At 36.4% G+C, this 14,497-nt stretch overlaps 1 protein-coding gene across 1 annotated transcript; it reads right to left on the minus strand.

Annotated features, from left to right (window-relative positions):
- Positions 1-5,025: 5,025 nt before the first annotated feature.
- Positions 5,026-7,473, minus strand: LOC128146503 (leukotriene B4 receptor 1-like). The gene has a single exon (XM_052797924.1). It carries the CDS (start codon positions 7,012-7,014, stop codon positions 6,004-6,006), a length of 1,011 nt encoding a protein of 336 aa, XP_052653884.1. The 5' UTR covers positions 7,015-7,473; the 3' UTR covers positions 5,026-6,003.
- Positions 7,474-14,497: the final 7,024 nt, after the last annotated feature.

The following is a 14,497-nucleotide window of genomic DNA, read 5'->3' on the forward strand; positions in this document are numbered from 1 at the left end:
TTTTAACTACATAATGCTCCCTTCTACAGTGCAGCTGAAGGTTCGTGGTTATATTTTTAACTCTAATGGACACAAACATAGTTCATTAGTTACAATGTTTAAAAAAATGTTCATGACTTTTAAGTTTCCGATACTACTCACTGAGTTCAATAGGGATTATACAGTGAATGTTAATATTACAGTAACTGTTGAAGTTATGTAGTACAGTTAAGATACTGAATCTGCAACATGTTTTTAGATTGTCTATATGCCACACCTTACCATAGTATGAGGTGTCAATGACCAGAAGTGATCTTCACATAGCTATTTTCACTTTTATGGTGACTCTACCAGGTTAATGACAGGCCATAAATGGTGTTTCAAATTCATAATTCTCTGAAAATGAAGTATTCAGATCTTCATTTTTTATGTAATGTGCTACATTATGAACAGGTCTGCTATACAAAAATGAAGAGTCAGATTTTTCACTTTAAAATCTACTAAAAGCAGTCCAAACTACTAATCCTCTGATTTAAGACCATCAGGGCAAACACTTCACTTTGTGGACATTCGTAATTACAATACACTAATGTTTCTAGATGTCTCGGTACAGTTAGCACTGTTTTCTAGTTAATAGCCAATAGAAATAGTGATGTACTTAGTTGTACGCACTGTCAGTACTTACGCAATTGCAGCCAAAACTGGAGTGTAGACAGTTACCTTTGCAATCAAGATGCAGTTCAGGTAGCTGATTTCTATTAAATTAAGAATAAGTGTATTTTGCAGTTGTAGCAGATGTATAATCTTCCTAACTTAAGACTTGTGACTGTTTAACCTGTACTGGAAGACTTTATAGCATCCTTTCCATTAATTCCATCGCTTAAATCACTGACTTCACACATTCCATAAAAACAATTTTCTTCTGATCTAAACCTTTTTTCAACTCAAATGAATCTAGTTTAAAATGTTGAATCTTTACTAAAAACCACCAGCATGACTTAAAATCACTGATTTAAGGGGGAAAAAGGACATGAAGGAATCAAATAGCATATGATTCTATTATCTCCATACCTATCAGTGCAAGAATTTTCTCAGTACTCTAAACAATATTGTAAAGTTTCTGAAATCCTAGTGGCCATCATCATAGCCCTGGTCATGCCCAACTCTTAATGCTAACAGGAGCTGCATAAGCTACTCACCCTCTCAGAGGACAGGGCTATGTCTTTAAATTGTGTTTTATTGGATTTTTTTTCTTTAACTTACTAACAACCAGTGGAGATCTAGCTGAGGAGTTTTCTAATAAAGAACTGTTTTAGTGATTAACTGATCTGACAAGAAAGCATTTACAAAAACCTGAAACTGCCTTGCAACAGAATAGTTCTCACTTCTCTCTCTGTTGTCTTTTTATACTCAGCTTTCATAGCTGAACTTCTCAGTTTCATTCTAAGGCCATATTCTTCTTGATAATATTAACTGAATTATTTCTCACTTGCTTTTCCACCCCAATCAAATATAAATTTTTCCTTACTCTTCCCTTTTCCCTCTACATGCAGAAAAGGGAGTAATACAAGAGTTATAGGATATAAAACCAGAGAAAAACTTCCCCATTGTTAATATTTGCTAATTCTGCATCCTCTAAAATATTTATTATGGATCAGACTCTTACTTGAATGTGAAAGAATTTGCATGCCTATGTACTCTCCATGCCATCTTCTGTGTTAGCTTTCAGGTTCTTTTACTTTCACCCAAGTCCTGCATGCAAACCTTTCTTTTAGTCCTGTTAATAGTAATCCTATGAGTTCCATAACTGTAGTCTTAACTGTCTTTAAAATGTCTCTTAACTTTTGCTCTACTTCTTCCTAGACAGTGTTCTGCTGGTTTTGTTAAAGAAAAAAAAAATTCTTTAGCATAATGCAGTTGCCCTGTTTCTGCCTGCAAATAAGGATCTCTGTGATTTCCCTTGTGTTACCTCTTAAATTGCAAGTTGCCTCTAAATACCCATAAAGCTCCACTGTTTTAATGCAGACCTCTGTAATAACTATTTTACCATGATGCTTACAGAACACTTTTGATGTCAGCAGGCAACAAGAGGTGTAAGATTGATATGTTTTCTTTGTGTTCTTCTTTATCCTTCTTGTATACTGGCTATGTATAAATTAAAAATACTTCAGGCTCTCCTTCAATCCTGTTAATACAGCATGAATTCATTTTATCCAGCATGATCCTACTACAGTAAATGTGATAAATTCCTGATGTATACCCACGGATGTTCACAGCAAGTTTCAGGCTGGGTAAGACTTTAATGTTAGAAGATTATTAATTTTTGCAAACATGAGAAACTCAAACCATCTGGTCACCTCCTAGTACTCAGTGTTCTAAGCAGTGTTGCATTGATTCCACATAATGTTCCCTGTACTTCAGTGTAATCTGAGGTGATTTGACTCAGGTGACTAAAGTGTCCCTCTCTTAGCTCAGCCTTCTTGCTTGCTGTGTCATGAGAAATAGCTGGACACTGAAACCACAGAGACAGACTTCATAAACAAGGACGGAAGAGTTAGGAAGTAAGAAAAATAAGAGGAACTCAAATGAGATGAAACATTATTTTTCTCAGAAGGGTCTGAGTGTCTCAAGAGTTACCAGTAAGACTGCTCCCACCTCCAAGTCACTGCTCTGAACTAGCTTGACCAATCAAGGGAAGGCTTTGCTTTCTATCAATCTTCCAATATAATCTATAAGATGTATATGTAATGTAGTCAACAAAAAGCATGAAGTATCACTGTCATAAGATGTAGCATTTTGGACCAAATCTACATTAGGTCTTAGGTTTGGCTGGGATTTGGTACTTTAGGAGACGAGAATATCCAGTGTTCATTGCCTGAATGGGCCTATTGGAATCCCTGTAGTTTTGTGATAGAGCACATTAGCATAGGTTAAGTGGTAAATCTCACTACATTGATAGGCCTGATGTATACCTGTTCAAGGAAGAAGCAGTCAACCACATCATCAGCTTATACTTCTACATTGACTCTTATGGACCCAGTTACATCATGGCTGTGTTGCCAAAAATATTAAACCCATGGGTTTTTATCTGTGCATACCAATGTTTGCAAGAATTAACTCTACTTGCTCTGTAGAAAAGTGAAATTAGTTAAGGTTGCTGTTTTAGCATCTTTTACCACTCCTTAAACATCCTTCAAAAGAAACATACTTCTTAAAGATGACTGACTACTGGAGGCAGCTGTCCAAGGCCATTAATATGAACATAAGAGGACGGTTCTAGCTCCTTGATGGACTGTATGTTTTACAAGTACTTCAGTACTGCAGTTGAGTATAAAGCAGTGGAGAAAATGTGAGAACTGAATATTGAGGCAGAAAATTCATGCTATCTACTGTCAAAGCACAGAAGTAGAATATAACTTATGTGCTGCTTTTCAATCTCGTGACCATAAGAAACATTCTCATTGTTTAGTTAACTTAGTTTAGGTCTCTGTACTAAGTACTGTAATTTCAGTGGAAAAGCAGCAGCTGGTAGTAAATGATTCTGAATCCTCAGAGTAACAGCTTTCAATTCAAAACTGCCTTAATTAATAATTTCATTCTTCCCTAGAATGCATTTACTGATCTGTGAATCTTACTAGTTCCCTTTTTAAGACTCCTGGATGCTGGGCAGAATGCAGCCTGAGCAGCAAAGTTCACTTGTCTGTGAGTGACAGGATAAATAGAAAAGAAAAAAGGTCTGTCTCCTTACCTTCTTACCCACTCCTTCTCCTTCCTTACCCACTGATTTAAAAAACCAACCAAACAAAAACCAAACACCACTGCAGTAGGCAGTATTGCACAGACTATATATCTGGCCACTGATTGCTTTATAGTCTGTCCTGGGTTAGGCATAGCTGAGCATAAGGCACTTAACAAGCAGTCAGTGCTCCCATAAGGCTTGTTGAACAGCAAATGGAACAAAAAAAGACTGCCTCATTCACGAGACAGACGATACACACACAGAGATGGCTAGGGGTTTAACCCAATTCCTAATAAGAAGATTGATTATAGCTAGGTATAGGGCACAGACTGATAGAAAGGATAATTCCGGTTGGGTAGCTTGTACTAAAGTTTGTCTGGGTCTTTTCCCAACCTGTAAATTGTGAAATGCTTGGCTCCTTGTGGCCTAGAACTCTAGTTCAGTAGCAGTACTCGTGCTTACTATCTCCTCATCTGTTCTGTGGTGTTGAATAGTGAGTGATTCCTAGCTCAAGAACATATTGGGCAATACAGCTTCACTTTTTTATGCAGTATATAACTAAAGTTGCTGCTTTTATTGTGAGATAATGCCACATTGCTATATTGAATATACTAATAGCAATTAAAAAGCCATTAGTGAGGTAAAAAAAGAGTGGTAGGTGGATGGGGTAAAGTCTAAGTGATTTCATCTGCTGCTTACTCTTTGCTGCAAACAAGGTCTTGCTAAAATTTTATTTACTTTAATTTTGGCGAAGGAGTCCTATTGATGGAAAGTCCTCTGTGGTGTGGACTTTTCTCCTATTGAGAAGTAAAAATTACTTTTTCATAACAAGCAGGAATAACAAGCACATATGCAAAGTTTAGAGAAATATTCTTCCATTAACACATAAGGATTTTACTTCCCCATGTTTATTTCCGTTTACAAGCTAAATTAATACAACTCAAATATCCTTGGTTGTTACATAATCAGATTTTGAAAATTAAGTTCTAGTTAGTATTTGTAATTTCTTGGTAAAGATGAGTGACATAGCTATTTAGCAGCTGTTCAGAACAATGTACAGGAAATTACAATATGTTTCTTAGTAATCCGTAGTTATCTTGATCTTACTACAAATTATTGACTTTAACATAAGGAAGAGTAAGCATAAAAAATTTTAGGCACAATTGAAACAAAAAAAACTTCAAAAGCAAACACTTCATGCCATGCAGTTTTTCCACAGTCAGTTTGCACACATTCACAAAACTACAATAAGGTCCTTGCAAGCACTAAATTTATCGGTTTCTTATGGCAAAGTCCACTTTATAATGCTTTTATTTGTACGGTGAAGTTCTTATGATATTAGAACTTTGTACTGCTACCATAATTTTCTTACACATAAAAAATAGTATCAAGGATCTTTCCTTCCCTCCCACCAGAGCCTGATCCAATTCCTCCATAATTTAATGGACATCTTGGAAGCTTAACTGGATCAAACTTTTTGAGGATACTTATAGTATGTATATTTAATATATCAATAGTTTAATTGCCACTGAAGTATACAATGTATTTGACATCAAATATAGCATGAAGTCTATAACTATGTTTGCCATACAACACAGAATTCTCATACCTCCTGTTTTTTTCTGAAGAGGCATGTCACACTCCACATTTTATTTGTTAAAACCTATTAACACAAGATAATTCAGTAAATGAGCTTGACTGTGTAAACAACCCTTATCACTTTCAAACCTAAATAAAGCAATGAATAAAAACAGCTTTATATTTTCCATCTACCCAAACAAGTTTTGTGTGTTGTTAATATACTTCAAAACCATTTTTACCCATATCAAGAATTTAAGTATGCTCTCTTAAAATTTTAGATTATATAAGGCTTTTTGAGCATCTAACAATTGTTTCTGAAGGAAAACTTAGTTTTAAACTTTCAAGGCTTCTGTTTTCCACATACAGTCCTCTTCTGTTTTCTGCACACAGACTTTCTAGAAATCATAAATAATTTCAATGGAAAGTAAAAAAGCGTATTCCTTACACTTTGAGCTTCTAGCCACCTTGCTGAGGTTCTCAGCACCAGTGAAATAGTGCTAATTTCATGATGTGGATACTAACTTAGGAACTGAACTAAGTTGTCAATGCCAATTCTTTTATAACACACAAAACAAACCCTAGTAAATTTTACCTGTCTCTAGCTTTACCTAGACTGCTTAGCAAACAAAACTGAGAGTATGAGGAGAAAGGACTACTGAAGGAATGACACAGAATCACATTATTCACTAAGTCTATATTCCCTGTTAGAGATTTTCTGTGCTTACTAAAGTATCTTCTTGTTTGGTTACAACCAAACTTTTCTTCTTGTCTTCCTCTGTTACAGTCTGACCCATCTGTTCAAACAGCTTTGATATCTTGGCAAATCTCAGGTGATTCCGAAATCTTCGTGCAGCAAAAGCGTAAAGTAGAGGATTAATGCAGCTACTGATGAATACAAGTGCTCCAGAGATGTATACTCCTCTGCCTACAATTTCATCCAGTGCCAAAGACAGCTCCTCGTTAGAAAGTTCTATCTGAATTGAAATAATATCTAGGATGTTAAAGAGATGATGAGGGAACCAGCATAAAATGAATGCCACCACAATGCTGGCAATGAGCCGTTCCGATCGCCGCTTAGATTGGTAAGTCATTCTGCTTATTCTTCTTGCAACACACATGTAACAAGTGCAAATAATTAAAAAAGGGATTACAAAACCTGCAAGAGTCTCCAGCAGAAGATAAGACACTTTCTGTCTATTAGAAGAGTAGCTGCGACATGTGCATAGTAGTCTACCATTCATTTCTTCTGTCTCTTGAAATGGAATGACAGAAATGCCGAAAGTAATAGACAGGAACCAAATGAGGAACACGATTAAAGAAATCTTTTCTTTCGTTTTGTATCTTTGAATTGTGAAAGGGTAAAACACAGCCATTAACCGCTCCAAGCTCAGTGCTGTAATTAGAAATATACTAGCATACATGCTGCAGTAAATAATGAAAACCAGTATTTTGCAGAAGATTACTCCGAAAACCCATGAGTCAGCAAAGGAATAAATCCAGACTGGTAAAGTAATCAGTACAAGGACATCTGCAATGGCCAGGTTTAAGATCAGCAGGACTGAAGGAGATACTTGCTTCGTTTTTGTACAAACAGTCCAGACGACGATGCAATTTCCAGGGGTCCCAATAATAAATGACAAGCTCAGTATTATGCAGACTACTGACCTCACAATATTCCACGTTGAGTGGATACTGCTTTCCTCAGCTTGACTCATTCTGGAAATTCTTCAGTTCTTCTTGGTTGCCAATATCCTCGGTGCTTTGCACTCTGCTTTTATTCTGAAGGTGTTAGTGAACTACTCAAGAGAAAGTTCTCCAACTGACACTCTGTAGACTAATGTGGCTTATGAGCTCACATCCTAATGCTCACTCTTACAAACATCTGACCACATATAACAGCTCCTGTTGTTTAGGAAGACAGTGTGCATTTTCGCATACAAAGCAAAAAAAAAAGCCCCCAAAACCCCCAGTGCAACACCTGACTTTGCTTTTAGTTATACATCCACCATGCTTCAGCAGATTTTAAAGCATGTCAGTGGTCTTTCAAAAGTGTCCCTATTTAAAGAAGCTTGCTACTTTCTTAGAGTTAATGATCTAATCAACAGCTATGAGGAGAAAGAAACCCTCTTTATGCTATTCTACTCTTGTTTGTACGAATAACTCAACATTTCATTTTATAAAAGCCAAAAAAAGAGGGGTGGCAGATAAACCACAAATGTGCACTATATGTTTGACATGAAATTCCATTCCAAAACATAAAAAATTGTGCTTACTGCCTTAATGTCATCTTTTTTAATTCAGCAGAAGACAGTTGATCATGCTTTAGAAATATGCTGGCATAAAGGAAATCAACATTTGTCCTACAGTGAGACTGTACTGGTACAGTGGGTGGGAGTTGTATTTCTAATGCTTTGGGAAATTTCAGTCCTTTAGCCAAACACTAACCATGTGAATAGTCTGGATATAGGGTTATAGGAGGAAATGCTCCATGTCAGAGAGAAAATACATTATTATGTTGTCTTCCTGCTGTGCCAACAACGGGCTATGACTTTATCTCCTAGGAAACTTGGTAGTCAGTGCAGTATTCAAATCCTGTGTGAATCCTAAGTTCTTCAGTGTCTGGCCAAAGAATATGAAAATATTTTGCAACCCTGATGTCAAAACATCTTCTTTTGAAGTTCATTTCTAAAAAGTTAAAGGAGGAACTAAAACAGCAGCACCAACAGAAATGTTCAAGAGTCACAGAAGTGAAACTGGAAGGGTATTTTCCATAAAAAAGATGCACAGAAAAAAGGAGTTAGGCATAGCGCTCTCTCTTAAATTTAAGACTGTGATACAGATTATTTCCCTAAGTGTTGAGGTAGAATTTTACCAATCTGGCAAATGTAGTGCATAATATTAAGCTGAAAAGTATCTCTGACCATGGAAAAAGGATTGCAACACCCCCCCCCCCAAATCAGCTTAGCTGATTTTGATCTCATAAGAGCATAATGAGGTCAAAAGCAAATCCAGAATAACTCCACTGAAGTTGAGTATTATATCTTCAAAACACTATTTGTGTAATAAAGATTTTAATTTGCATTTAATCTGATACATGATTCCAGTTCCTTTTGTTTTTAATGACATTTAATACCAATTGGGTAGGGGAAAAACCCAAACCAGTTGTTTGTATTCTAAAGGGAATTTCTGAAAACTACTTGTGAAAATTAACTAATGAAAGGAAGTGCTGGGCTATGGCTCTTCTTCTAATGAAATCACCTTTATACACATCATTATTTCTCCAGAAGTAACTTTGGAAGGGCTCCTTATTAATTTATTGCCAGTGGCCTATCTAGACTGAACCAAGTTGCAGATTTTTATTGGAAAAAAAAAAAAAATCCTCTTGTCACCTGATGCTACAGGGACAGGCAGGTTCTTTTAGGTAAAGTCTGAATCTAGATTATGATTATTGTATCACATGCTGATTATTAAGAATTGGACCTGATCTGCAAAGGGCCCAGGTGACTAAAAGCCTAGGTAACTAAAGACTTGAGAGAGTAAGAAAGCTATACTGATTACTAGAAATTCTGCTTAACTGAAAGCTATGATAATTGCTAAAAATTCTGTGTAACAATAAGCTATGCTAGCTGCTAGAAATTGTAGATAACAATAAACTATGCTGATAATTAAAAATTTTTTCATAATAAAGCTCTAACTGTAACTACAACCCTGTGTCCTGTCCTCATTCTACCAAGAATCCCTAAAAGAACCTGTATGTTCCTGTACCATTGGGTGACACCTCTCTAAGATTTTCCTCTTTAAAACTTCACTTTTGGTGGCAAAGAGCAGTTGTCTGTACAAATATTGGTATCAGTATTAGTGTAGTTGTAATCCAGTCGTTTATGGATCTGGTTGAACTTCAGAAGCATCTGTCCTTACATTTTTCAGAAACATGTTTCTCCACTTCAGTGCAAGTTTGCTTGCCAGATGGCCTCTGCCTCTGGCTGTATCTTTCATTTAAACAAGAAAACAAATGAATCTCAGAATTGCAGCAACAGCCTGGGATTTCTGTTTCAAAAAAGGTCCCAGACAGGTGTTGAAATGCTAAGACTTCCTTGAGTAAGACTCTGAAGACAGGCTATTAGACTTAATATCACAGATATTAGAGTTAGCATTAGCTAAGGAGCATGTTTCTGAAGAGCTCTATGTGACTGTTGGATCACTATGAAAACTTTAGATTGTTTGTAAGCTGTCTTTAATATTCTCTAAAAGTCTCTGACTGTTATTTGTCAAATTTCCACTAGTAGTATACAAACTTTATAGGAAACTTAACAAATATTTCCATTAACAAGGGGAGCAGTGTAGTATGTTCAATAACATGCTAAACACAACAGTGGCTAAACAACTCAGTATCTTACTCATTCTAGTGACCAAATGTGGGTGGAGCTTTTAATGTATGAATATACAGTTGGACTTCTGACCACGTAAGCTCTGGTCTAAGTTTATTAACAGCAGTGAAATTAGGCTGCATTTCTGTGTTTAAAAAAAAAAAAAAGGAAAATCTGTGAAGTTTTTTGTATGCATGCATATTATATGTAGTGCAACTTTCTGTTAACTCTGTTACCCTTAAATTGGCAAATAACTTCTGACAACTTTCCAAGATCAAGGTCTATGCTACTGCTAAGAAACATTTTGAATAGAATTTGCTTTGGCTTAAATATTAGGGCTGTTTTTAATTCATCTTGCAAATTATTTATTTTTCTTTGTATGCGTGCATGAGCTTCCCTCTGGTGGATGGTCTGTAATTTACACTACCACTGAGCATTTTCAGACAGCTGTGTTTGGACCACTAAATGTAAATTATAATTGATATTTCCAGCTTTTGCATATTTATTCTGAGAATTAGAATTTCACTTCCAGATGCTGAAAGTCTTTGGCCTAACAGCCTCTGCTCGAAGTGCATCCACCCCTCCAAGCAGTAAGAGCAGCCTGTAACAATTTACAGAGTAGCTGATGCACGGGAAATCTGTATCACGTAACTTGTATGAATAGCTGCACCAAAAATACTTTCTAAATCCTCTCTAATTTTTGTCTGCAGAAGGATCCCCTGGGTGTTTTTCTAGTAAGTGATTGTAGAAGAATGATCACCAAGTACTGTGTATCTGCTGAGATGCTGGAAACTGACGTTAGTAACCTTGTTTGCCTGCTAATGCTGCAGGGAGGAAATTACTAGTCTAAACCCCTTAGTTCTTCAGCCATTGAAACAAGGTAGTATTTGCAGGATTGGTATAGCTGTCTTACAACAAACTCAATTCAATGGTGCTATTAACGACAGTGTGAAAGTGGAACACTTTGCCTTGATCAGAGAATTATGGGCTAGTTCATAGCTGATCTAATGTTGCTTTCTTGATGACAAGAGGGTCTCCTATAAAAATGGGATCTCATGGTGGTGTGCAGCAGCTAATAATGTCTCTGCTCTGCAACTACTGCAAAGGAAAGTGCAGTGTAGGAAAAGACACGTACCAGACATTTCTAAGCTCTTGCAAACACTGTGACAGCAGCCCATGAGGTAGCAAGTACAAAAAAGAACACTCTCAGTGCTTCTTTACCACCAGAGAAAATAACTTAGTGAAGAGCTACCCAGGGATCAGTTCCAGAATATAATAAAAGATGCGTACCTTGCACTATAAATAGAAAGTTTGAAATATTCTGTGCCATGTGCATTGTTGTTAATCAGTCTTCTAATAACATTACAAAATTATATCCCTTAGCCAGCTCAGTAGCAAATAACGATAGTTATATATGACTGACCAGAGAAAAGATTTCCTGTTTGTTATGTTCAGGGAAAACTGAGGAGTGCTTACAAGGCACCTGTTGTACATGCATCAATACTCGCTTACATATTGGTACCTTTCTTACCCTAACAGAATGATCACAGACAATCAGAACACATTTCCAGCAGTTGTGAAACTATTCAAGTATATGGTGAAATACTTTCCTTGGACAGACATGCCAGGTTCATGAGAGTAGAAGTGCTAATTAAGATAGTGTAGAACTATATTTTATCATTCTGACTATCAGCACAAATACGAATAACAATTATGCAGATATTATGGAAAACTTATAAATATATTTTCTCAACATTATTATGAATGTATACAGTTTTAATTTCCTGTTATTCACAGCACAAGCTTTCAAACAGTAAATGTATAGATTTGTTACAATTTAAGGTGAGACTTTGGCCTGTTCTAAAGCAGCTATCGCTAAGCTACTATTTGTACATACACAAACAGTTGCTAGCCAAAATCCTTATCTACACAAGCATATCTGGCACCACAATTGCTACTGGGTAAATCAAATAGATTGTTTACATACTCTTCCTTTTGAGTAATAAATTACTGATGACAAATACTGCTTGGATGATTTGCTGCCAAATGTTACTAGATTTTTTTTTATTGTTTAGCTAAACCTACTGCCATTCCTAACTCGTTTGCTGGGATTGCATGTAAATATTATACTACTATAGGATCAATGTCTCTTTTTGTTATTCAGCAGTGCAATGAAAGAAAGTCTTTAGCCGTGCATCTCTTACTGAAGGACCCGTGATTAAAAAAGCAAAACCATACTTTGCTGTCCATGTGCTGCAGCAACAGATGATAGCTGGTTTTTTGCATGTAAACCAGGCATACACTATTTCCTATAGCATACTCTTACATAAAAGGATCTGTCCATGTAGTTATCTATTTTCAGCACAGGGTGGCACTGGGAAATCATCCATATTGTTTTTTTGGCTAAGACTGCAGGCCATGGAGGTGTAGCCTTTCTCTGCACATGGTGCATGGCTTTCAAGGCTGAGACCCATAGAATTGATTGTTTTGCGTAAGAAGGTTAGATGATCGTGACTTAAATTTCAGTATTGTTTCTGATTTATTGATAACTTTATAGATAAAAATCACAATGTCTTTTCTGTCTTGCAGATCATGTTATTTTCTAAATACTCATATTTCTAGCTCTGTTAGTTCTGTTTAGATATATGTCCATTTCAAATGTTACATTCTGCTGTAACTAATACAATAAGAGCAGCTCCCTCCACAACAAAAATAACTTGGAATTGGATTTAATCTTCTATGCCTCTGAAGTAATAAAGTTTGGAAAGTTTGGCAATGATATTAACAATTGTTCTGTCAGCGTAGTTTCCATTAGTGTGTTCTTGTAGTCTCTTTGAAAAGCAGATCAAATTGCAATCTCTCATGTTGTGAAACAACCCTGCTTAGCAGATTTGAGCAGCTTCCAAGTCTTATTTAATTCCTTTAATACACAAGCATTGAGCCACTAGCTCAGGCCCTAGTGTGACATGAAGCCTTGGTTTTGTGGCCTTACACCAGGATGCTGGTCAACTGTGCTGAAAGTAGAAAGATTGTACTAATTTTATGAGGAATACAAGGATTTTCTCCTGCTCTGTAGCAGCCACCATAGGTGTGTTAGCTGAAGAAACTTGTAGAGGAACACTTATGCCCTCAGTCACTTAGTAATTAGCATACCTGGTATGTTGTTCTGCATAGCTAGAGAAGCTAGCACGTTGTACCATGCTGCTCTTCAGAATGATCTTGTCCAAGCATTCTTAATCTGAAATAAAAAGTAGTCAGGATTGATTCTGAGATGCCACACACAGCTACAGTAACAGCTATTTGCTAAACACACACATAATATATTGTATGGAAAAAGTGTAAGATACGCAATCTTCAGGCACAGGTAATTTTCTATCATTCTGTAATGTGATCTATTGCTTCTGTAGAATTTTTATTTAATATTAGAAATGGCTATGAATAGTAACTTCTCCACTAAATGAAGTAAGTGTTTTCACTGGCAGAAAGTGCTAGCACCATTTTCTTAGTTAAAAATCTAATTATTTATGGATTTTAATAGAATGTAAGGTTAACAGACTCTAAAGTCATCTGATCTCATATTATTCTTACGTTTGACTCTTGAGCCTAATAACATGATCTGGGTTTAGGCACTCTTATTTCTTATGTTCTAGTGTTGAGTCAGACCAAAAAGTCCTTTTAGCCCAGTATCTTGTCTCTGATGGCAGCCAAAAGCAGGTGCCTAGAGAAAAACACAACAACAAGCCACGTGTGACTATACTTGCCCCGCATATTCTCTAGCATTTAGCCAATTACAGCTGAGGAGTTTCCTGAGCCAGGTATGGTTTCTCTGTGTTTCATAAAGCTTTGTGGACATTTACTCTGTAGAGTTCCTAAGTCTATCCTTGAACTCATGTAAACTTTTAGCACCGCAGCTTTGATACATGCTGTCTGACAAATTACCTCCTTTTGTTTGATGGTCTCCTGTTAGCTTCATCTGGCTCCCCACAGTTCATGTGTTGGAAGAAACAGTGAATAGTTGATCCCTGTTCTTCCTTTCCATAGTCCTTATTTGACTAAACCCTACACCTGTCAGTCATTTCTTATTTCCAGACTGAAGAGTTCTTACATACATGATCAATCCCTATATAGAAACCATTCTACACTTTTCATCATCCCTGTTGCCTTCTCTCTTCATTCATTTCTTTTATATTCTCTTTGAGACAGAGGAACAGACTAGTCCGGAATTTGAGTTCAATTAAACTACAGCATGCTGCAGAGGGAAAATGAAAGAAACCAAGTTACATGGAGGTCTAAGATCCCTCATCTCAAGTCTGTCTCTTTCACCCTGCTACAGTGTAAAAAGGAGGATAGCTTGGCTGTCTATACTTAAACTGCTGTCAAAAATGTCCTTATTTTTTTGAAAATTGGGGATTAGTTTAGTTTACATTCAAACCAAAAAAATAATAATTAGCTTTTTTTTTCCCTCAATGCCAGTCTGTGCTCTAGCATTTAGAAGACTTTGTTCCAAAGGTCACTGTGTCATTCTTCCTTCATTTACTCCAGATAGTCCACAATCATAGAAATCCTCATGTGATGCAACTACCTTGTAATCCTTAAACCATAGGTTGTCCTCTGTCTGGTAGAGCTTTGTATGTCTCTCTGCTGTGTGTCCTATTATGTGCTTAAATCTTTCAAAGTCAAGTATCATTTAAATATGCCATTATTTGGTATTGTATGAAAAGCAGTTTTAATTGTGTATGTTATTTTTTCTTGGTAGCTTTGTGTCTTGTTACATCTATCTGCGTGGGAAGCATTTAGGCCTCAATGGTATTGAATCGTACTTCTTTAATAT

This window comes from Harpia harpyja, chromosome 9 (assembly GCF_026419915.1).
Source record: "Harpia harpyja isolate bHarHar1 chromosome 9, bHarHar1 primary haplotype, whole genome shotgun sequence".
NCBI classification, from domain to species: domain Eukaryota; kingdom Metazoa; phylum Chordata; class Aves; order Accipitriformes; family Accipitridae; genus Harpia; species Harpia harpyja.

Bases quoted from the DNA above. Each gene is read 5' to 3' on its own strand.
- LOC128146503 (XM_052797924.1), bottom strand. From the start codon at position 7,014: ATGAGTCAAGCTGAGGAAAGCAGTATCCACTCAACGTGGAATATTGTG.